Source organism: Vigna angularis, chromosome 6 (genome assembly GCF_016808095.1).
Source record: "Vigna angularis cultivar LongXiaoDou No.4 chromosome 6, ASM1680809v1, whole genome shotgun sequence".
NCBI lineage: Eukaryota > Viridiplantae > Streptophyta > Magnoliopsida > Fabales > Fabaceae > Vigna > Vigna angularis.
In genome coordinates, this window is record NC_068975.1 from 21718057 (window position 1) to 21743470 (window position 25414).

Below are 25414 nucleotides of genomic sequence, written 5' to 3' on the forward strand. Positions count from 1 at the left end.
GTAATCATATTAACATTAATAAAGAATAAAAAACTAAACAAAGTTAAGGAAAATGAAGCCTTAACATCCTTCTAGTAGACCTAATTCACTAACAACTTTATCATATATATATATATATATACATATATATATATACATATACATATATATATATATATATACATATATATATATACATATACATATATATATATATATATATATATATATATATATATATACATATACATATATATATATATATATATATATATATACATATATATATATATATATATACATATATATATATATATAGTCTGTTCCTAGAGTCGGTGACGACCCGTTTGGCCTATATTTGAGTAGATCTGAGTTTTAAGTTCTGCTCCTTTTTTTTCGGTGTGACCCACAGGCTGTCGTTGTCTCAAAAAAGGTCACTGGAGCCTCCTGGGCTTTGAAGTAAAAAATGAAAAAAGCAAGGTATGCCTCCTGAAGAAAGCATTGTATGGGCTTAAGCAATCCACTGGAGCATGGTTTGGAAGATTTACAAAAGCAATGGTTTCCTTGGGATACTAACAAAGCCAAGGAGATCACACTCTATTCATAAAGCACTCTTCTACAAGTAAACTCACTCTATTGTTTGTGTATGTAGATGATATGATTATTGTAGGAGATGATGAAATAGAAAAATTGGCATTAAAAGATAAATTGACACCTCAATTTGAAATGAAAGACCTAGAAAAACTCAAATATTTTCTTGGAATAGAGGTTGCCTACTTCAAGAACGGAATTTTCATCTCCCAAAGGTAATATGTACTTGATATCCTCAAAGAAACAGGAAAAGTAGGATGTAGAACCTCAACAGTTCCTCTAAAACAGAATCACAAAATTGGAAGTGAAGAAAGTGCTCCTGTAGAGAAGTCCCAATATCAGAGATTGGTAGGAAAATTGATTTATCTATCACACACAACACCAGACATTGCTTATGCAATTAGTGTAGTGAGCCAATTTATGCATGATCCAAGAGAGAGACAGATGCAAGCAATTGACAAAAATCTCCAATACTTGAAGTCAAGTCCAGGAAAAGGGTTATTATTCAAAAGGGAAGACATTGACTATGAAGATATATACTGATGTATGCAGCTTTTATTACTGACAGAAAATATACTTCTGGGTATTGTGTGCTTCTTGGAGATTGTCTGGTAACATGAAGAAGAAAAAAGCAAGATAGAGTATCCCGTTCTAGTACAGAAGCTGAATTTCAAGCTCTTGTTCAAGGAATGTGTGAAGAACTCTGGATGAAAATCATTTTGGATGATCTTGAAGTCAAAGTGGAGAACCCGGTGCAATTACATTATGATAATAAGTCTGCCATAAGCATAGCCCATAATCCAATACAACGTGACAAAACCAAAAACCAAAGACATTGAGATTGACAGACATTTCATCAAAAATAATCTTGACAGAGGCTTTCTAATTACAACTCATGTTCCTACATAACTTCAAATAGCATATATTTTTACAAAAGGGCTTCTCCGAGTAGATTTCAAGATTTTGTAGACAAGTTAGAAATGATTAATATTCATTTATCAACTACAGAGGGAGTGTCGTAATTAGAGAAAGAATCTTCCTAATTAAAGAAAATAGACGTATAATCTTCTATTTTGTTTTGTTTCCCTAGTTTCCCTATTTCCCTTTTTAAGAAAATTAGATTGTTACAAATAAAGGAAATGAGAATGTATTATTCATGATTAAGAATAATCAAATCAGTCCTATTTTCTACTTATACCAAATCAAGGTTATCAAACGCGAGTTAACTCGTTAACTCATACGAGTTTGCGTTTCCAGTCCTGGCTTCCGAGTTAACTCGGAAGCAAACTCGGTTTTCGAGTAAACTCGTGATTTTTGTGTTTTGGGCTTTATTTTAGGATTTCGAGGTTTTCTTAACTTATATACCTGTATATAAATATACTAAAAGTTTATGTAAACACTTGAGTCAGATAAGATTGTCTTGGTTCTTAGATTAAAACTTTAATTTTTATCAAAGATTAATATTTGTGGCAAATCTTCACTTGACTTATCAATTTGCTAGATTGTGGCGTCCCCATATCTGTCTTATTTCGCATTCTTTAATCCCCATACTTTTTCCTGGACAAGATCGTATCATCAAACGAGTTTGCATTTCCAGTCCTAGCTTCTGAGTTAACTCAGTGGAATTGTAACTAAACTTCGTGGGATCGGTTAGAATCGCGATTCTACACGAAGAAAAAGGAAGTCTTTTGAGTTTAAGGTGCCGTCGTGTTTCGCTGTTGTTCGTGGTCGCACTTTGTTGGCTCGCCTTCGCGTTCGCCGATCACCTGGTTTGTGGTCGTCGTTCGCTTGGCTCGTGGTTGTACTCCATTATTATTATTAATGATTTACGTAAAAAGTTACTATAAGAAAGACATTGCAATGATAATTAACGTTAAGTATTCTTTTAAATATTAAAGCTAAATTTGTTTTGTTGAAAATGTTTTTATAAATTATTAATGATAATATAATTTTGTCATTGGAAATTAATAATAATTGAAATAACATTGATAATTTATGATTAATAATTTGAAATGATTAAAACGGATATATAAATTATATAAGGAAGATTGACGTAACTTTTTCACTGTTACACTTTGGATTATTGTGGTAAGCGGGTGTCATCATCTCCCAAATATTTAAATTTTTTTAAAATTATATACAGTATGTACTGAGAATTGACCGTGAATTAAATTATATATTTTTTATTATTTTATAGAGCATAATACTTAATATTAATAAATAATAAATTATAAAATTAAATTGATAAAATAAAAAGTATTATTATGATATTTTTTATTTTCTTTTTTATTACTTTTTGAGTTTTTTTTTTTAATAATACTTGATTCTCATTCTCATGGGTTTTTTTTTTATGTTTATGAAAAAAAAGACATAAATTTATTATTTTTGTTCTTAATTTTCATATCTTTCATTTTCGAAGATAATTAATTTTCTTGTCTTATTTGATAGTAAAATATATTTTAATAATTAACATTTATTTTCATCTCATAAGTTTTCTAATATTTATTTATTATAATAAGAAAAAATTTATATATAATTTTTTTTTATAATTCATTTTAAATTGTATCTTGATTATCATAGATTTATTTAATAATTATATTCACTCAATTTTTGATTACATTGTGATAAATTAATTTAGTCTTAAACTTTATTTTAAAAATTAAGTATATTGATGAATAATAAAATAATATATTTATTTTGTAAGAGTGAGAAAATGGAAGTTATGTGTGCAAATAACACATATTCAGTTAAAAATATAAGATTAATCTAATGATAAAAGTGAGAAGGAAGATGAGAAAAGTTATGAAAATTTTACTCACTAATGATTCAATTCATTTTTAGTTTTAAAAGAATAGTAAATGATGAGAAAATCCAATGAGTCAGTTATACATTTATGATTAAACAAATTATCAATAATATTTATAATTTAGTCAGTTATATAAATGTAAAAGTAATAAAATATTTAAAAATATAATCAATTATATTATTATAATTTATTATTATTCTTTTTCTTCACACGTAATAAAAAGATTTTCTCTTAATTTATATTTGGTTTTGCACATTTTCATTTTCTTCTTTTATCCGGGTAAACTATATATATATATATATATATATATATATATATATATATATATATATATAGACACAAACACAACAGAGAGATATTTTGGATGCGTTAATATGTCACCATCAGATAAAGAGATGTATTGTTTCATAATTGTATCATTAGTATTACAATATTTGGTTAATAGTACATGTTCAAGCAACAATTACGTGTCAAATGAATATTTTAATGAATTTCACGACAAGCTGTATCGTACTAAAGTTTCGATTTTTTCTCTCTGTTTTGTAACTGCAATTCATGTACAACAACATCAATGGAGAGTGGAGTCAGTAGTAAGAAAACATCACCTCCATCTTCGCAGCAATTCATTTCTGTTACCACTCCTCTGCTTCATTTGGAAAAGGTATCCAATTTAATCATCTTATTTTAACTGAATAGTTTTTTCTTACTTGTCGTTTATGTATTGTAGAACCCGTCCCAGACATTGAATAGTATTTCTGTTACACTTGATAAGCTGTCGTTGAAGCTATCAAATTAACACTACTTTTCAAGGCAATTTCAGTATTGCCAAGTAGTATTCCAGAAAATAGATAGGGCTAAAGTAATCCTGAGTCGTCTATCAAAGAACACAGAATTGCTTTTGAATATCTAACTCTTACGAATGCTATGCAATGCTTATGGATAAAAGTATGTTTGGAGAATGTATACATAACGAATAAGAAACTTAAAAACAGTTACAATGAAATAGGCTAATTCCACTGCTTTTCCAAGGTAGATTCGTCATCGGTTATTCACGGATAATTGTTCAATTGATTATTGTTTAAGTTTCAAATTAATTAAAGTATATTCTTAATTAATTTGAGGGCGATCATGCATTTAACTAAAGTAAATTCTCAATCAAATGCAAAACCTTTCTAGATTATTCACAATAAATTCAACCAAAGTACATTCTCAATCAAATTCTATTGTGTTTAATCATGTCTATTCTTAAATCTCCTAACCAAATTAAAAGCTAATCAATCAAAGTAAATTCTCAATTGATTATATTTGAAATTATTACTAATCAATCAAAGTACATTCTCAATTGATAGTAAAAACCATTTAATCATATGAAAGTTCCTAAATTAAATCAAAGTAGATTCTCAATTTAAACCTAGAAACCCTAAAACTCATAATCAGTATGCATGTAGATTCAAACACATTATGATGCAAAAATCTTTGCTTTTAACAAGATAGAGAGATGAAAGACATAAATAGAACAACTTAAATCAATAACCAAAGTAAACAATTGCATTAACTCAATCTAACCTCAGAATCCATAATGGAATTACAGAAGAATAGCCCTAGATGCTTAGCTCTCCATGAATGGAGTTGAATACAAGATGAAAGAAAAGTGAGAGGAGTATGAGAGAATGAATTAAGTGAAGTCCCTTTTTCTGCCTCCCTTGGGTCTCTTTATATAGGCTTGATTGGACTTGGACTCTGAATAGTTTGTTGATAAGATATTTTCTGTTGATATATTATATCTTTCAAATATTCATTAGATTAAATTAGTTTTAAAGAATATTTGATAGATATTAACTTAATTATCTTATATCCTATATCTTCCAAATAACTAAAAGATTTAGATAATGATAAAATTATTTGGAAGATATTTTCTTCCCAAATTAAATTCAACAACTGAATTTTATCTTTTAGATTTTCTGACTTTCAAAAATTGCACAAATACCCTGAAATTTCCTCTATCTGCACTTTAGCCCCTTCTGAATTTTCCAAATAAAATCTGATTTTGGGCCTTGAATTGCCATTTGGACCAATAAAACTTATATTTTGAGCTGCACAAATAAACATTAGAACATCCAAGAATAATTTATGCACTAAAACTCACTTTTGGGTGTTGCTCCCTCCACCACCACACCTTTCTCCCTCCACCTCCCTTTTACTATTTTGTCCTTAAGTAAAATTTTATTTTTAGAGTTATTTTTTAATTTTACCCATTCACAACCTATTCCACTAATAACCTATTCTAGTTCCCCGTACATGAGTAAAATACTTTTATTTTAACATTATATTTCTTCTTCTCTTTCTTTTGTCGCGGTGAGATACTACAAATTGTAAAGGTTGGTGATGGTGGAAAGAATTATCAAGCAGTCTCCCTCTCGTGGTGCAGTGTGTGGAGTGGTGCAGTGCGTGTGTTGCTTCCTCAAGGTGCGTATTCGAATAAACCTTCAAATAAAACCCTAAAATAGAAAACGTAACCTTTAAACGGAGGTGACATCCTTCAACGGATGTCAAAATCCTTCAACGGATGTCAACATCCGTTTAAGGTAAAATGATGTCGACATCCGTTTTTTCCTTAAACGGATGTTGACATCCGTTCTTTCCATAAACGGATGTTGACATCCGTTCTTTCCATAAACGAATGTTGACATCCGTTCTTTCCATAAACGGATGTTGACATCCGTTCTTTCCATAAACGGATGTTGACATCCGTTCTTTCCATAAACGGATGTTGACATCCGTTCTTTCCATAAACGGATGTTGACATCCGTTCTTTCCATAAACGGATGTTGACATCCGTTAAACGGACTCTGAGTTACGTTTTTAATTTTAGGGTTTGTTTTATTAGTTTATTTTTATTTTGGAAATATTTTAATAATTTAATTTAAATGTTTTGATTTATTATTTTTTAATATATTTTTAATGTATTTTAATTATGTAAGAAAAATGAAGAAGAAAGAAACAGATGAGAAAAAGTGAAACGGAGAAGATAAATGGAGTTGTAAAGTAAAACAGAAGGCAAATTGTTAAACGGAATTGAGAGATGGAAAGATTGGGTACAGGGAGTAAAGTAGGAGAACTAGGTTTGGAATAAATTTAAATAATAAAAATAAAAAATTTTAATTTGAGGATATAATTGGAATTAAAAAAAATTGGGGAGGTGAAGGAAGAAAGGTGTGGTGGTGGAGGGAGCAACACCCCTCACTTTTTAAGTCTCTTAATTTCCCAAAACCCAACAATTCCAATCATCACAAATTCACTTAAAATCAACCATTTAAGCACAATTATCCCATCAAAAATTTGAATTTTAAAGCATAAATGTGGGCATAAATATGCAGTCATCACACCCCCACACTTATCCTTTTCCACTCCTGGGAAAAATTGATTAATTCCAAGACTTTGTTCTGAGTCATTTTATTCCATATTTGCATTTGGATCAAAAGAATGAGTAGCACTAGACATAGATCAATCATTTAGGCATTACTTTGTCATGGACATGCAAATGGAATCACTTTATTCTTCACACATGAGTTAACTTTTTTTTTAATTCCCAAGAAAATAAAATATGAAAGATAACACTCAAGTCAATATGTATCTATTCCTCTCCAACTATCTCAAGTGTTTTTGGCTTGTGTTAATACTCAAAATACCCATATAAGTAGACACCCTTGATATTAACAAGACTCTATCATTCACATACTTCAGAAAACATGCAATTATTGATCATGAGGGCTTTTTAAAGGTTGTATTGAGGCCAAGGCAAAGGTAGGAAATTTTCTTGGAATTTCTGAGCTTTTGAAATTGATATAGAAAGAGTGACACTTGATTTCAAAAACAACTTTATTTCTTGCTCTTTTAAGGAAGTTTTTTTTTTTGAAAATTCCAACTTTTCATCTTCCTTTTTGCTTTTTTAATTGTTATTTTGTGGGTGAGGTACTCACTCACACACTTATTCCTTACTTTACTTCTAACAGAATCCATTACTCCTTCTTCTTTCCTATGGTAAGGAACATATGATTTTTCTTCTTTTTCTTTTATTTGACAATGACTGAAAACAAGAAAAATAGGCTTAAGACTCAAAGAGGGTTCCAATGGATTAATGTTAGGACAAGTTTATTTGGCCAAGTAGCTAAAACAAGAAATGCCTCAATCATATCAAATCATGCATATTCTCCTTAGTTGCACAACACAGAATCAAGCTAACTATTAGAGTATCAACAAAACATGGGCAAATCACACAAAGAAAAATAGGTATGACACATGGTGGTCCATCCTTAACATTAAGCCCAAAACTCACATGGTTTCAAATTTCTTTCACAAAAGATTTAATCAGGAAATTCTCAAGTCAACTCAATCAGCAAATCATAAAAGCAATCCACTCATATCAACATGACTCATTTTTTTCTTCTTCTTGAATTCATGATCATTCCAGTTACTGATTCAAACTCTCATATCCAATGCAAATATTTATTAAAAACAAACAAAATAGACAAACAAAATAGGGAACAAAATTAATTGTTTCCCCACACCCCCACACTTAAACTATGCATTGTCCTCAATTATGCCTTATATATAAAATGCAAAGAAAAAGTATGAGGGAACTTACCTCCTTCATGGTGGAAGGAATGCTAGTAGGACTTCATTGGAAAAGTCATCCTGGATAGGAATGTTATCTTTTCCCTTTTCAATCCTACTAAGATGGTCAACTACTAAATTATGTGACCCACTTCTGTCTTGAATAAGAGTCAACTTGTCCTTCTCGTTCTTGACCATTGTGATTCCATATTTCTCGGGAACCACATGTATAGGGCCCACCCAAGTGCTGTCAGAATTTGAATATATAAGACCTGTTTGTAGCAACTTGGTGTCCTTTTTCTTTACAACCCCCATCAGTTGAGGATTCAGTCTTCCTTGAGGTTGTCTCACTGGTTTAGCATCCTCCTCCAAAAATATTCTATGCATGCAAAATTATGTAAATTTGTTATATCATTAATTGACATAGAATCTCCAATAGAGTATCTTGCAATTTTATTATGTAAATTCATTTTAACTAATATAGATTTAATAATACTAATATAATATTAATCACTTAAAAGGGTTGAATTTTTACAATTTTACTAAACAAGGTGAAGTTTTAATCGGGCTTAAGACTTCAAAAGGTAAAGTTAAATACTTTGCTTTATATATAACTTAAGATGAATTTATCTTTTGAAGTCTTTAACTTTAACTTGTAAGACTTACTTCACCTTGATAAAATAAAAAATAACTCTTTACAAAAGTAAATTAACCCTGTTTAATAAATTATCCCTAGAGATTAATAATTAATATATAATTTTATACCGTTACTTGGGCAAATAGTTAATTTATAGTTTCGTATGTGTAATAGGGAAAAAATATAATAATATGTTTGTAACTTTTTCTTAAGATTTAAGAATGAATAAAGATAGAGAAGAAAATGTTCACACTAGGTAGAAATGTATTGTATTTGAGTTATATATAAAAACATAATCTAGATGTTTATATGTATAAGGAAGAAGAAAATAAAGTGCAGATTAGTTGCTGCACATGCTAAGTTAACATTCTTAATGACTCATTTTTTCTGTCCTTTTTGCCTATGTAAACACGCATGTATATTTGTATTATTTGCATCATCATTTATTTTATAATTTAACACTTTATTTAAGAAAATCATTTCTAGAGCTTAAAGATTTAAATATTTTATACAGCATTGTAGATTTTTTTTCTCGATTGTTACAATTTAAATTAAAGAGAAAATCTATTTTAAAAAATAATGTTCATACAATAAGTCTAATACTTGTCCATATCTCAACTTCTTAACTTCCACTTTATTTAAATATCTTTACTATCAAATAATTTAAAGATGTAAAATATGCAAGAGTGATGAGATTTATAAATACAAAATTTAGACTTTTCACTAATTTGGTTATACTGTTCTTTGATGAGATTCAAAATATTCTAATGTTTGATATATTAATTTTTTAATATATTTTAAAACATCAAAATTAGTATTGATCTATCCTTATCCTAATATCTCGCCACGCAAGTGGTTGCGCCAATATAGGGTGTGGCGTGAAAAACCACACGATGGTGGAGCTTAAATCCTATACATTTTAACCCATTCATGATATATGGGCCCTTACCCTGCAAAACTAGAGTCAGGCATAATCAATTGTCAACTGCTGCAAGTACAACATTTTCCAGAAAAAATTACAACGTCACTCTCATTATCTGTGATCATTACACCCCAAGTAAGGTTCTCAGCATCATGGAAGCAGCAGAGTTCTCAACATCATGGAAGCAGCAGAGTTCTCAGCATCCTTTAACTTAGATTTTTCGCAGCCATTCCTTAGCAGAAAACCCCCCTCCTCTTCTTCAATAGTTATCTTAACAGAACAAACGAATCTCTTCCCATGAGCGGGACCGGACTCCTCTGCAATACTGTAACCCATTGCCAAGAAATAATTAGTTACTCAAAATATCAAAAGTTTTAAACCTGAAAATTAATGTTACTCATTTAATAACCCATCTTAAAAGAAGTACCTGTATTCTGGCTTAGGCCATTTCTTATTCTGACAGAGTTCGTTTAGTTTTTGTTTAGCTCTTAGCTGCATGTCAGTAATGGAAGGCCTCATACTGGTGGGAGGAAGCAGAGGTGCAAGTGTATCCAACGCAATCTTGGCAGCTTCAAGTTTAGCCAGATCCTTTTTGGCAGCGGAAGCAGAGGCTATAAACTTTCCATCAACAAAGACATAAGCTATACTATCTGTTTCCTTCCGCACAGATTTAATATTAAGGAGCTTCCCCATTTTCTGGCATATTTTAAATAATTCCTTCACCGGATGAGGCTGTTGCTCCAAATCACCAGTGTCACTATCGGTTCCAAAATTACTCTAAATTTCTGTCAAAATCATAATCACAGTCACAATCCACAAATAAGGTTTTATATCTCTTCGTACTGATTTTAATGCAACTTGAAATTTTGAAGCCATCACCCCCTGCATTATAATCTTGAGCCAATCGAAAATGTAACATGCCAATTATATAATAACCAACATCATATAATAAGGACGTCAACATCCAAATAAAGAGAACAGTCAAATAAAAGACCAAATTTTAAACTTTAAACAGTTTAAAGTATTTGAACACTACTAGCATTCAAATAGGAAAATTCCTAAGTAGACTACACCGCAACATCAGCATCCTTTAGCTCTTGCTCCAAGGGAATCTCCTCATCAACGTATGCTCCCATCCAAGTAGATGATCATCGCCAAAGAAACATACCCAAACAGTTAATTCATGTCATCGTACATAGTTACATATAAAAGAACAATTAAAGCATACTCATTAAACCACAACTCACACACTCACACGACTCATCCGGATTTATATAACTGTCGAACTATCAGTCGTCTTTGCACTTGCATAGTTCAGCTGGCACTCCCCAACACTAGCAAGGTAAATCCCCCACCTGTCTATGTCTACCATCAAAGACTATAGACGAGGACCTCCTCTACTCTCACCACTTACACGGTTCTTCTCTATGTGAGCATGAACAATGCTTTGAGTGTAGGGATAGACAGACCGAATCCAAAGTTCACTACAGTTATACAGAACAACCACAACACCCCACATATCACTTTCATCCATCTCACCGTGAGATGTCCAATTCATACTCAAATTCATCATTTAAATTTGCAGTCATATCATCACAGTAATTTAACATATCACATGCATTTACATACTTTCACACAAATCACATCACAGTATACATTCCAAACATTTTGCACACTTAATCCAACCCAGTACAAGAGCAAATGAAACTTAGAACCGAACACTATTTGCCGAGCACTATTTTGCCGAACACTATTTGCCGAACGCTATTAGCACAATTTGGCCGAAGACTATTTACAACACTATTAGGTCGAACGCTATTTTGGACGAACGCAAAGAGACCCAACGCTATCAACCGAACACTGTGAGGTCGAACACTATTTGAACGAACACTGTGAGATCAAACAATTCTAGGCCGAACGCTCAAAACCGAACACCATATTAGATTGAACACAATTTGCCGAACGCTAAAACCGAAAATCATAATGGATCGCATACTGTTTGGACGAACGCTCAAAGGTCAAGCCTCATCAAGACCGAACGCTACCTATGACAAGTTCTACCTGAGGACAAACATCATCGAGAACGATCACTAACTGAGAATAAACCTCATCAAGACCGAACGTTCACTATGGACGATCACTAACTGAGAATAAACATCATCAAGACTGAACGTTAACCATCATTAATACACCAAGACCGAACGCTTACAAGCTAAACCTCAGAATACCTGATCCAGGTCGAACGCTAATGATCATTAGCACATAATAAGACCGAACACTACCGACCGAACACTATCAGGTCGAATACTGTTTAGACGAACACTGTCACATCGAATACTGTTTGAACGGACGTTTACAGAGTGAACCCTATCAGGTGGAAAACTGTTTGGGATCTCAAACACAGTTTAATATTTCTACAATCTATAGAAACAGATCTAGCTCCCCTTACCTCTTGAAGACTTCCTTTGCAAACCTTGAATCAATCTCTGCACTGTGTTTCTCCTCTGCCGTTCCAGCCCTCTGTTACAGTGTCTAACTTATTCTTTCTCTCTCCTCTTCACCTCTCTCATATTTTGCTGCAAGGCTTCCACTCCCACAAATACAGAACCCAATTTCTCCTTTCAACCCATGGGCTCTTCCCTTAAAGGGAAAGAAGAACCGTGCACTGGTGCCAGCTGGACGAACCTCAGCCGTCCCCTTCCATTCCTCAGTGCAGTGTCCATTAAGAAGATGATGATGATATTTCCTGGTGGTTGGAGCACTTCAAAGTGGAATGACCCACCACCCACCAGCTGCTGTTGCCACTTCTTTGTTGGACATGAAGCCCCTTCCCCCACCACTTTCAAACGTGCCCCCTCCCCCACCACTTTCTTTTAAAAAAAAAAACGAACGGTACTTACAGAAAACCTCATCCAAAAAAATTACGAACGTTATAATTCTTTCTCAATTCATGTTCAAAACATGGAAAATAACGTAAAACTTTATGATATAATCACTTACGAAATCCTGGATTGCAATTTCGAAACTCAAAAAAATTGCCATCATTCATTATCAGCTTAGAAAAAAATCAATGCAAAAACACCAGAGCAAAAAGTAAAAGTAAAACCTTTACAAATAAACTTTAATACGCACCTCCCAGAATTTCTCCAGATCGAATCCCAGATCAAAGTATACAGCTGCTGCGACGGACTCTACGATATCCGAAAGGACCTTGGGGGCCCCACGGATCCACCGTGTATCCCAACGGGGTATTTCTCTAGGGTGACAGCTTTCTCAAATTGTTCGATCTCATCCCTGAGCACAGATGAGAAGCTTTGGCGGATGAAACGGTGGAGGCCGCGATGGATGGCAACTCGTGCCAGCTTCTCTTTGCTGACGTTGGCATCAAGTAGGTCAGATAGTTGGCCAGGATCGAGCTGGGGGTAGGCGAGAAAGAGGTGTTTGCTGATGGCTAGCCTATAATGTGATCGCCCACGAACTCAAGTCGCTCATAAGAAACACCTGTGGAAGATGAATGGGTGAGAGCTTCTTCTAGAAGCTTCCCATCTATGAATCCGTAGCTCAAGATTCTCTCTACCTCAATCACAGATGCTTCCATCTCTCTCTGATCTCTTTCAACCCTTTTTCTCTGCTAAGGCTAACTCAGAATCTTATTCTTTCTAACTCCATCTGGGAATTTGCTTACTACACTCCTCCAATTCCTCCTTGCAGGTCCACAATATTTGGAATTCCTGTTTTACCCTTGTTATTTTATTTGGAAGTTTCAAAAAAATTTGTTGTGCTGGTGACTGAATCTGGAAGAGAGTTATGGTGGCAAGGTGTGGTGGAACTCGTGTTGGTGTTTCATGGTGGTTTACGTTTCAAAATGGTGAAGTTCAGGTTATTGGAATTCGGAGTCCGAAATATGTGTTTTCGGATTGATGTTTCACGAAGTGTTAGAGGAATATTCCAGATAAAAAAGAAAATCTAGAATAGTGATGTTATCTTGTACATTCTGAAAACAACATCCTGAAGTATATGTTCAATGTTCAATTTCTTCTTCCAAGAACCAATCCAGAATACGGAATACCCATCCCGAAAATTAATAAAAAAAAATTGGAGCCACGTGGGCCATCAAGAAGATTGTCTCTGATGGTGTCAATGCAGAGATGGAGGAGAAGGAGCAGATGAAGAAAAACGAACAAATGAAAGGAGAAGTGGAGAACCGGAACGGCTGTGCAAGGAAGAGAGAAAAGAAAAAAGTAAAATTATTATATTAAAGTAATTAGATACATTATTCAGATTATTCAAGGGGTGCTGGGCACTGCAAGATTTGAAGGAAGAGACATATCCAGATATATTGGGTTGACACTCATTTAATAACATGGCCTGATTTCTAGAGTATTTATGAACATCGAGTAAGCACGCTTAGTAAACGGATTGGAGTGATAACAGCAAAGACTGTGGAGGTGTATTGTGATTTATAAATTTCTAACATATTAAAATATCTTTGGTTTATACAGCATCCTATATCAATTATAGTGTGAGTTAAGTTTCTCGAACTGGTTAATATAGTTTGTTACACTAGCTCTGATGCATTATATCTTATAAAACCCAATAAATTTTCTTCTTTTCTCTTTTTCAATCTTTGTTTCTTGCAATATGCGGGATAAAAATTGAATATAATATTGTAAAAATATCTTGTTTATGAACATTGACATTATTTTTTCTTTCCGAAAGTGTCGTTTCAGTTTTCTTCCGCAAGTGGAGGTTGCTTCTCTTCCTGCAAGACTCAGGATTGAGTTGGCTGTTGCGCTCTTCCTTAAGTCACGAGATTTCTCCTTAATCAATGGGAATCGTGGCTCCCTTTAGCTACATAAGTAGTGCATTTTATTCACTCCAAGGAATACACAAAGAAAAGAACTCTCTCATCTCTCATTCTCTCATTTTCTCTCATTTATCTTTCTTTCTAGTAAAATCTCGAATTTTTCTTATACCCCTTTAGAGTTTCTATGAGATTCTAAAATATTTTTAAGAAGTTTTTGTTGTATCGTACAAACTTGTACAACACACTCCATATAAGTTGTTAAGAATGGTAATTTACACATCTCAAAAAATTATATTCGTGATTTTGTTAGCTTTTCTAACATATATTTCTAATATATATATAATATGTAACATTATCCATAACACATATAAAGACAAATAAAAATAAAAATTTATCCATTTTTAAGACAAACCAAAATAATTTTGATGACAACAAAATATTAAATTTAATTAAATCTCAATGTTAGTTATAAATTATGAATAATTTATAATTTGTTGGCTTAATATACTACATTTAAATTTATGAAAAAAATTATTTAATTATTTATTGTGAAAACAACAGCCTGATGAAGTTATGCAGCAAATGAAGATGTGTGTGAGTTGAAGTATGAAGCAGGAGACGAAGCATGAAGGTGTGGACGTTAGACGCAGCATTGCAGCGGTGCCAATGGCCGAGGCACTTCAGAGAGATTCTCTCACAAACGATCCTCACCGGCCTCATCTCAGACCCCTACGCCGCAAGCAGACTCATAAACTTCTCTACTCGCTCTGCTCTCGTTCCCTTCGACTATTCCCTCCGAATCTTCAACCATCTTCACAACCCCAACCCCTTCACATGGAACACCATCATGCGCGCCCACTTCGAACTCCAAAACAACCCTCACCAAGCCATCACACTCTACAAGCTCTTCCTTGCGAAACACGCAAAACCCGATAACTATACCTACCCAATTCCTCTTCAATGTTGCGCTGCCCGGGTGTCCGACTTCGAGGGAAGGGAGCTGCACGCACATGTCGTGAGGTTTGGTTTTCATCAAGATGTGTACGTCCGGAACACGCTGATCAACTTGTATGCTATATGTGGGAGGATGTCCAGTGCGCGCCAGGTGTTTGAGGAAAGTCCTGTCTGGGATTTGGTATCTTGGAATACTGTTTTGGCGGGGTATGTTCAGGCGGGAAATGTGAAAGAGGCGGAACGTGTGTATAGGGGAATGCCGGAGAGGAACACCATTGCTTCGAATTCCATGATTGTGCTCTTTGGAAGGAAGGGGTGTGTGGAGAAGGCGCGGCGGATTTTTGATGAGGTTCGATGGAGGGATATGGACATGGTGTCGTGGAGTGCGATGGTTTCTTGTTATGAGCAGAATGAGATGTGTGAGGAGGCGTTGGTTTTGTTTGTGGAGATGAAGGCCAGTGGGGTGACAGTGGATGAGATCGTTGTGGTTAGTGTTGTATCCGCGTGTTCGCGAATTTTGAATGCTGAGATGGGGAGGTTGGTGCATGGTTTGGCGGCGAAAGTTGGGGTTGAGGATTATGTTAGTCTTAAGAATGCTTTGATTCATTTGTACTCTAGTTGTGGGGAGATAGTGGATGCGCAAAGAATTTTTGATGATGGTGGTGTTCTCTTGGATCAAATATCTTTGAACTCGATGATTTCTGGGTACTTGAGGTGTGGTTCGATTGAAGATGCTGAGAAGTTGTTTTATTCCATGCCGGAGAAGGACGTTGTGTCTTGGAGTGCCATGATATCTGGTTATGCTCAACATGAATGTTTTTCAGAGGCTTTGGCATTGTTCCAAGAAATGCAGCTTCATGGAGTCAAGCCCGACGAAACTGCTTTAGTTAGTGCCATCTCGGCTTGCACCCATCTGGCTGCTTTGGACATAGGGAAATGGATTCATGCTTATATAAATATAAATAAATTACAGGTTAATACTATTCTGAGCACGACTCTTATAGACATGTATGTGAAATGCGGGTGTGTGGAAAATGCATTGGAGGTTTTCTACGCGATGGAGGAAAAGGGGGTTTCTACCTGGAATGCAATCATTCTTGGGTTGGCAATGAATGGTTTGGTAGAACAGTCACTCCGCATGTTTGCAGATATGAAAAAAACGAAGACACTTCCTAATGAGATAACCTTTATGGGAGTTCTTGGGGCCTGTCGGCACATGGGCCTAGTCAATGAGGGGCGTCACTACTTTAGTTCCATGATCCACGAACACAAAATAGAGCCTAATATTAAGCACTACGGATGCATGGTTGATCTTTTTGGACGGGCAGGTTTGCTTAAAGAAGCGGCGGAGCTGATTGAGCGTATGCCAATGGCACCTGATGTTGCCACTTGGGGTGCCTTGCTCGGGGCTTGTAGAAAACACCATGACAATGAAATGGGAGAGAGGGTGGGAAGAAAACTTATTCAGCTTCAGCCTAACCATGATGGTTTCCATGTATTATTGTCAAATATATATGCTTTAAAAGGAAACTGGAGCAATGTTCTTGAAATTCGGGGAATTATGGCACAACATGGGGTGGTAAAGACACCTGGTTGTAGCATGATTGAAGCAAATGGGATAGTTCATGAATTTTTGGCTGGAGATAAGACCCACCCACAAATAAGTGATATTGAGCACATGTTAGATGAAGTGTCAGCAAAGTTAAAGATTGAGGGTTATGTACCAACCACAAGTGAGATTTCACTAGACATAGACGATGAAGAGAAGGAAACTGCACTTTTCAGGCACAGTGAGAAACTTGCAGTCGCCTTTGGACTTATCACTATTGCTCCACCAACTCCAATTAGAGTTATGAAGAACTTGCGAATTTGTAATGATTGCCACGCTGTTGTAAAGTTAATCTCCAAAGCATTTGATCGCGAAATTGTGGTAAGGGATCGTCATCGCTTTCACCACTTTAAGCGTGGATCTTGTTCCTGCATGGATTTTTGGTAACAAAACCGTAGTGGCTATTAAGTGAATGAGTATTTTACGTGTAAGGAACATGTACTCAATTTTTTCATTGTTGACTCAAATATCAAAGCATGTGGAATTTAAGATTTTCACGATTTGGTTTGCCTTGCTATGAAATCAAATTTTGTTCATTTTTGTGATCTTGTTGGCAAAGAATGACAGGTAGAGAATACCTTACAATCCAGGATAATATCACTCCAAGATTCTGAAGAGAAATGATACTTCTGCCAATGTTAATTGAGTTTGCATTCAGCGGTTGGCCTCTGGGAAAGTTTGCAAAAATCCAAAAAATCTCGATCAATCTCCATTGTCTTTGGTTCAGTGACTATTCCTGAGCAATTGAGTTTATAGTGGAACTCATCTATTGTACTTGTTTTTTGAAGCAAGCTCTTTCCTTAGGCTTGTAATAGGTTTCTTGGACTAATGGAATAGGTTTTCCGGGTGAGTGATGGAGACCTTCTTGGACCAATGAGGGTGGGTCTGACCCTTTGAACAGGTTCCTTGGTTGATAAACTAGCACACGGATTAGGCATGACTAGGAAAGGAGCAAGGATGGCTTCTCGGATTAGTTCTTGGTTTTCTTTTGGTTCAAGAGGGCCTCGACAAAAGGGTGGTATTCTTGGAGTCTGATGAAGGTTTGGAGGTATTTGAACAAGGTAACTGAGGTTTTCAGGTGGTGGGGTGGTTTCTATAAAGGTTGGTGGTGGTTCTTGGCAGCCAAGGTGGGAAGTTTACCCAATCCTAGATCAAGATGGAAGGAGGAAACCGAAAGGTGCAAGCTTATGGGGGCAGAACTGTTATTTGTGTTGAACTCATTTATTTACGCCACAAGAAAATATACATGGTTGTACATGTTTGTCTAAAATCTAAAAGAATATGTAGTACGAGAGTATTATTGCGCAAATAAATACTACTTTCTTTTGGTGACATCTAATGATCAATGAAAAATGCAAAATAAATGTTTCACTAGATGAAAATAAACAAAGATTAAACAACAATTTTGTGGACAGGCTGATGAGTCTCGGTTTGATGCATCTCTTTATGTTACCTTTTGTCTTTAATTTCTCAGATTTAGTTTCGTTCCCTTAATTCTTAGTTTTTCTTAAAATGAGTTAAATAAGTGTTTGTAGATAGGAGTTTTAGTTTAGTTTCTAAATTGGTAGACTTCTAGTCTTTGTAAGTAATATAGTGTAGCTTTCAGTTTAGCTTAGCTTCAATTTTAATTGCAATTGTAGAATTCAGTTCTGTGGTTAGTAGAATTTAGTTTTGATAGCCTTTCATCATTTTTCAGCTTGGTGATTTTAGTGTTTGAACTCACTGGTTTTAGATAGTTAGTTTCTGAATTAATAGATTTCTGTAGTCTTATAAATAGTAAAAGTTAGATTTGATTCTTAATCTTTAATGTAGATTTTAGTTTGTGTTTTTTTTAGTCAATATGAGTATTTCAAGCCAGCTTTTACTTCTATTTTTTACGTAGAATTCAATTGTTTAAATTGAGATTTTAGGTGCTGATAATTGAAGGTGCAGTACATTTGAGACGATATGTCCAGCTGGTGGTTTTGATTCTGTGAAAGTATGTACAGTGAGCAGTCTTCCGGTGATGTAAGTTGTTGAAGAAAGTGTGCTGAACCTGACCAGCTGTATTTGAATGTGCTCACATGAGAAGCTTGCCATGGGAGCTTTAACCTGCTGGAGTTTGGACTTGTTAGAGAAACGTGTTGGCAGAGGTAATTTTGAAGCAGAGAAGCTAACCAAGACTTGCAACCTGCTGATCCTGAAGTGATGACCTTCTACCAGCTGTCAAGAACTCCAATAGACAGATTATGCACTTTGAAGAAACCTGTGCCAGCCAGTAGCTTTTGAGGAGAGCTGCTCTAGTTACTTGCTACTTAGGTGATTTGTACTGTTCTAGTTACTTGTATAGTTAGACTAGGCTAGGCTAGGCTAGGTAGTTTGTACATAATTTTTACTTGCTATTGGCAGTTCCTATGACCAGTTCTAGGCTGTTTTCCAGTTTTATAGGCTTGGACTTCTAGAAGCATATACAAGGCTTGGATCTTAAACTTGAAAGAGGGACGAATCATATTTTTAGATTTCTCAGTTTTTAGAATAGTTTTCTCTGGAGATTTCTGGTTGTCTAAGACTCCAAAATGAGCTAGACACCAAAGGGCTTCGGTGATTGTACTGTTCGCATCAAGTTTCATTCAATTCAAGTTAATTTTGCTTTTAATTCAGTTTTGCATTGTTTTCTGATATGCAATTCAATCATATTAATCTCTTAATGCTTTTTACTCAGTTGCAATTGTAATTCAATGTCTCGGATGTGTTTCCTTACTTTTGAGTCAGAATATAAATTTTCTACTCTTGAACATTTGATTTTCATTCTTGCACCTTACTAGCCTCGGTTATTGTTAGGACCCTTTGTAAGAATCCTATCTATCTCTCTTACTCTCACACCTCATTACTCTAACAGAAAGCAATTGTAAAAGAAATGATTTGTATTCACATCAAAGAATCAAGAATACAATTGGGAAACCAGGAGCTTAACCTCCCTCACCAAGTCTAAACTGGTCTGTAACTCAAGAGTAAAATCACTGTTCCTTGTAACTACAAAAGATGTCCTTTTTATAGACCTTTTCCCGTCCCCTTAACTGCTCAACAGTTAAGTACTCATCTTTATTTCTCTACTATCTTTCTCCTTTCATAAACCCTCAAGGTCCTAACAGTTATGGATCCATGCTGAGATACTGGTGAATCCAAAGTGATTTCTATACTCCAAGGATTTCAGAAATTAACATTAGCAAGTAAGATTGAGAGTTAAATGAACTTGAATAGGATTTTCACTTTCTGGTTTAGAGCAAACACTTAGCTACGCTGAAGTTCAACCTGTTTTGTGATTTTTGGTTCTTTAATATGTTTTTCATCAAATTTGCATTCCTCTACTTCCTTTCGTAATAATAAATTTGTTCCAATCATTAGATTTCAGTTTTAGTTCAGATTAATCAATTTTTACAGTTAACTCTCGCGCCACTCGGCTCTAGCTTTGGTTTAAATGTTCAATTTTAGTTTTTGCTGCTTATTTATAGTTTCAATCTATGTTTTGTGGTTATTTCTACATTAGATTCTAGGATTAGTACTCAATTTTCCAGTTTTTTGGGTTAGATGATTTTCTGAATTTAGGAAGTCTGCACTTGGTTTTTTCGTTAAATTCTGTTTTAAAGTACCATTAGCATTGTTATAAACCTATTTGCATGTTCATATCATGATTCAATCCATAGCATAGCATATAAAGCCATTCTGCATATCAGACCACACGAACACCCTTACTGTCAAAGCTGTCACGCTAGAGTTGGACTGGTGCTGTCCAGTTCTGGGTTTTGAGTGCAGATTTGATCATTCTACCGTGGTTTGACAGTTCTTAATTCATCTATGCATATTTTTAGTGATTCAAATATTTCTCATTCATTTGGATTGTAATATCTCAATACCATTACATTTCTTGGGCACTAATCAAAGCCTGTGATATTATTGTAACGATCCAACAAAGAATGATTGGCACTTGTAGCATCTTTGCTAATTATGCAGAAAAATTGATTGAATAGTCAACAATACGGATTCCATGAACACCTTCCATTCAGCTGTATCTACTCCTACAATACCACAATTTTGTGAAAACTCAAGTTAATGATGAATTTCTTACAGGATTGAAAATGGCATCTATATTAGTAAGAAGTGACCTATCTGCTCAAATTCCCGTTTAACAGCCAATCATAAAATTGACAGATCTCACTATGAAGAATAGCATAGACACATTACTCTGCTTCTCTGAACTGCCAACCCATTCTCAGCAAAAAAGAAAAAGAAAATCCGTTGCCTAAACAAGGTTGCCTTATTCAATTGCTACGTGTCAATGTTAAACCCCTTTGTCCAGACAGGGATGCAGTATATTAGTATTCCCAAAGAGAATGAAACACAAACTGTGATAACGGCATAGGCATAGGCATAATCATCCATGACTTCAAATGTCAAAGGCAATGACTGTGTTGGTATTCAATTGCAGTCCCAAATACAAGATAATTTAGAATAACTAAGATTGCAGAACATACACGATCATTTAAATGAGGGACACAGATGATGAGAAACAAGAGCAAAGAACTCTAACAGGAAGAAAGAGAGAAACATATAATTGTGTGTCTAACATGAATTAGGAGCAATGTAAATCTTCACAGACTCTCTAATAAAGTATAACCTATAGAGGTATTCATTATAATAAGAGAATAAGAGTCTAACCTGGTCTGTTGATCCTCCTCCATCAATCCTTCCTTGGACAAATCACAGCAAATAATTGTTTATGGGGCTAACTTACAGAATAAACTGTTTAATCTATCCAAAGAGTTGAGTTTGAAAGACACATAGATGTCATTCAACGCTTGTAACATGATGCAAGCAGAGAAGAACGTGTACAAAAGTTCCCCATTAAAAGTAGATGAGGATGTAGATGTCCAGACATCAAGGCTAAAAGTTCATAACAAATACGACCTATAGCACAAACAGTCTTCATGTGATGAGATTTGGTTGAATAAACTCCCCAACACGTTATGATTTGGGAAGAATCAAATCCTTAAAACAGCCTTCAAGTGATGAGATTCAAATAATCTTGACGTCCAATCACATAGAATAACTACATGTAACTAACCCAGGAAATCATGGAATGTATTGTCTTTAATTAGTGCCGTCAGGTGCTTTAATGCTAGTGAAATTTCATCACAACTAGGATGTGACTTATCACCCGCAACAAATAGGTTTGTAATTTGTCCTACAACGATCCAGCTACAGCCAGGCATTTTTTGGATATCTTTCTGCATCATTGTTCTCCTCAAAGATCTAGCTTCATCCCAAAGTCCAGATGCAGCATACAAATTTGAAAGCAGCACATATGAAGAAGAGTTTCTGGGTTCTAACTCAATAAGTTTCTTAGCCGCTCTCTGTCCCCTCTTTTCATCCCCATGTATTCTGCAAGCACCCAATAAATTGGCCCAAATCATAGCATTCGGTTCAACTTCTATTTTGTCAATGAACTCTTCAGCTTCCTTTAGAAAACCCCACCTACCAAGTAGATCGACCATGCAAGCGTAGTGATCCCCTCTAGGCTCAATTCCATAACAGTTTACCATGATGTGAAAAACTTGAAGACCCTCATAAACCCACCCTGCATGGCTACAAGCAGTGAGCACTCCAAGAAATGTTACCTTATCAGGGGTAATGCATGATTGAGCCATCTCATTAAAGACCTTCAGGGCACTTTCTGCATAACCATTTTTGGCAAATCCAACTATCATTGAGTTCCAAGAAATCACATCCTTTTTAATAGTCAATTCATGAAAAACTTGAACAGCACTTTTTACATCGCCACATTTTGCATACATGTCTACAAGGGAACTACCTGTTAACTCATCTAAGTCAAAACCAGTATGGAAGATTAGAGAATGTATCTCTCTACCATCATGCAGTGAGGATAAGAGAGCAGAAGCTCGAAGAACAGTAACAAAAGTTGCTTGGTCGGGTAAGATACTGTTGCCACGCATTTCCTGATACAAGTTTAAGGCCACATCACTGCACTCATTTTGGGTATATCCTGAAATTAAAGCAGTCCACATTACCGTGCTTTTAAGGTTAGAAAACTCCGAGAAAAGAACGCTTGCATCTGCAAGCCTTTGTGAATCCATATACATGCCCAACAAAGAGGTTCCTAAGAATTCGCTACCACATAAGAGACCCCTCTTTACTACAACACAATGGATCTGCATGCCTAAAATTACCTTTGCAGAACCCTTACAAACATCTATGATGCTCACAAATGTAATCTCAGATGGCTTCAGTCCCAGTATCAGCATCTCATGAATAAGACTAATAGCTTCTTTTATGTTTTTTGGAGCATATCCTGCAATCAGAGCATTAAAGGAGACCACACTCCGTTCAGGCATCCTAGAATAAATTTTTTGTGCATCTTCACTGTCTCCGCATTTTGAATACATGTCAATAAGAGAACTTCCAGCAAAAAGGTTAGTTTCTAAACCCAACTTAACTGACAGGCAATGGAGTTGCTGTCCTACATCTAGGACCTTAATATTTCCACATGCACTAAGTATGCTGGCCAAAGATACCTCATCAGGTACAACGCCGTCCAAATTCATTCTTTGAAACAAACTGAAAGCAACAGCCTCCTCTTCTTCCTGCACATAACCAACAATAATGGCATTCCAGGAAACATGATCTCGGCATGACATGAGCTCAAACTGCTTAGCAGCTTCCGTCAAAGCCCCAGCTTTGGCATACATATCTATCAATGAATTGTTGACAAATAAATTAGAGGTAAAACCCTTCTTGATAATAGTTGAATGCAACTGGTGACCAATTCGTACGTATTCAAAGGATGCACACGAGCTCAAAATGCTTGTGTAGGTAAATTCATCTGGGTGAACGCCACATATTGTCATATCCGAGAACAACTCCATGACATTACTTAAATAGACATTCTGTGAATAAATTCCTAGCATGGTGTTCCAGACAATCAAATTTTTGTGAGATATAGCATCAAATACTTGGCGTGCAGCATCCAGCATCGCACACTTGCCATACATATTGATCAAAGAACTTGCAACGTATATACTGGAATCGAAACCTTGCTTGATAGCCAGGGCATGAACTAGGAAGCCGTGATGGAGGGCGGCTAAACTGGCAATTGCACTTAAAACACTTGCGAGTGTGGATCTTGAGGATTTGACACCATGCTTACTCATTTGACGAAAGAAGGCAAGAGCCTCCTGATAATGGCCTCTCTTGGCATGACCAGAAATCATGACATTCCAGGCCACAACATTGCGGGTGGAGATGGGCATCTGTGCAAACAATTGGCAAGCATTGTCCAGCTTTCCTAAAGAGGTGTAAGTGTTTAAGACGGTGACAAGTGCCACAGGGTCTAGAAGTGGAAAAGAAGCGGGAGAAACAGTGGTGCGTATTTTGTCAAATACGTGAAGTGCTTGCTGAGGCAAGCCGGCTTGAACATAACCAGAGATTAAAGAGGTCCAAGAAACAGGGTTGAGATGAGGGGAGGGTGCGGCATCAAATAGGGTGCGAGCAGAAGTGAGAGAGTGGGAATTGACGTAAAGATGGATGAGTGCGCCATGACAGAAGGAGGCAGATTGAATACCCCTCTTAATTATGCAGCAGTGAACTGCCCTCCCCAACTCAACATTGTGTAGCTTTGCACAGGCGGACAGAGTGATGGCGAAAGTAAACTGATCAGGGGAATGGCCAGAGTTGAGAAAAGAAGCAAAACATCGAAGGACACTTTGGGGCAATCCATGGGTGGAGTGCATGCGAAGAAGGGAATTCCAGACACTGGCATTCCCCTTCGCCTTCCCCTGACACTCACTGTCAACACTCCAACGCCCATGGTAGCCTCTCCCTCTCACCACACCTCTCACTGTAACACTCACGCGCATCAATCAATTCGATTTGATTCCCTTTTCTCCCCTTCCAACTATCCGCACATTCTTTCTCTTTTGTTCTTCTGTTATAAGTAAAATCCAATTTGTGTATGGAACCTTCTATTCTCGTTTTTAATTAAGACCAAATGACAGACGACATTTCATCCTTCCCTATGAAGCTCCGAGACGGCTGGGAGGCCGCGCTTCCCCGCTTCCGACACTTTGCTGACACGGACACCGTTTTTAGGACTAGACACGGCCCTGTTCTCGGACGCGGCGAAGAAGATACGTCTTGGTTGTTGCAACCGGAAATCGAAAAAAGCGGAGTTGCATAGGAAAACTCTCTTTTTATGGAAACATTTTTTTTCGGAAGCTTTTGAGAAGGTGTAGGAAGCTTTATATTCCATGAAGGAGGAAAATAAAGAACATGAAGATCATGAACAGAATAATTTAAGAAATTAAATAAATTTTAATTTTATTCTAATTTTACAAAATGTTAAATTTGTTGGACGACCCAATCAGTGTTTGCTAGGCGAGTGGTGTAAGGACCTAAATAATTCTTTATTTAAAAGAAGATAAGGCGGGGGGGACAATCAGTGC

At 35.6% G+C, this 25414-nt stretch overlaps 3 protein-coding genes across 4 annotated transcripts; 1 reads left to right on the forward strand and 2 right to left on the reverse strand.

Annotated features, from left to right (window-relative positions):
* Positions 1 to 9387: 9387 nt before the first annotated feature.
* Positions 9388 to 25389, reverse strand: LOC108318789 (pentatricopeptide repeat-containing protein At3g09040, mitochondrial). Of its 2 annotated transcripts, XM_052879029.1 has the most exons (3): positions 21615 to 25389; positions 9977 to 10334; positions 9388 to 9874 (listed from the first exon to the last, which is right to left on the reverse strand). In XM_052879029.1, the coding sequence occupies exon 1, from the start codon at positions 24827 to 24829 to the stop codon at positions 22016 to 22018; it is 2814 nt and encodes a 937-aa protein (XP_052734989.1). In that variant the 5' UTR covers positions 24830 to 25389; the 3' UTR covers positions 9388 to 9874; positions 9977 to 10334; positions 21615 to 22015. The 2 variants fall into 2 exon arrangements, with proteins under 2 accessions (XP_052734989.1, XP_052734990.1); XM_052879030.1 differs by lacking the exons at positions 9388 to 9874; positions 9977 to 10334 and adding an exon at positions 19975 to 20974.
* LOC128193296 (ribonuclease 3-like protein 2) lies at positions 9700 to 11083 on the reverse strand. Its single transcript, XM_052879591.1, has 3 exons — positions 10964 to 11083; positions 9977 to 10326; positions 9700 to 9874 (listed from the first exon to the last, which is right to left on the reverse strand). Exons 1-3 carry the CDS (start codon positions 11081 to 11083, stop codon positions 9700 to 9702), a joined length of 645 nt encoding a protein of 214 aa, XP_052735551.1.
* LOC128197378 (pentatricopeptide repeat-containing protein At3g62890-like) lies at positions 14954 to 19554 on the forward strand. The gene has a single exon (XM_052879031.1). It carries the CDS (start codon positions 14982 to 14984, stop codon positions 17304 to 17306), a length of 2325 nt encoding a protein of 774 aa, XP_052734991.1. The 5' UTR covers positions 14954 to 14981; the 3' UTR covers positions 17307 to 19554.
* Positions 25390 to 25414: the final 25 nt, after the last annotated feature.

Bases quoted from the DNA above. Each gene is read 5' to 3' on its own strand.
- LOC128193296 (XM_052879591.1), bottom strand. From the start codon at position 11,083: ATGGATGAAAGTGATATGTGGGGTGTTGTGGTTGTTCTGTATAACTGT. The intron at 10,327-10,963 runs GTAAGTGGTGAG...ACAGAAATTTAG, and splicing joins CTCACATAGAGAAGAACCGT to AGTAATTTTGGAACCGATAG. The intron at 9,875-9,976 runs GTACTTCTTTTA...AATGGGTTACAG, and splicing joins TGGCCTAAGCCAGAATACAG to TATTGCAGAGGAGTCCGGTC.
- LOC128197378 (XM_052879031.1), top strand. From the start codon at position 14,982: ATGAAGGTGTGGACGTTAGACGCAGCATTGCAGCGGTGCCAATGGCCG.
- LOC108318789 (XM_052879029.1), bottom strand. From the start codon at position 24,829: ATGCGCGTGAGTGTTACAGTGAGAGGTGTGGTGAGAGGGAGAGGCTAC.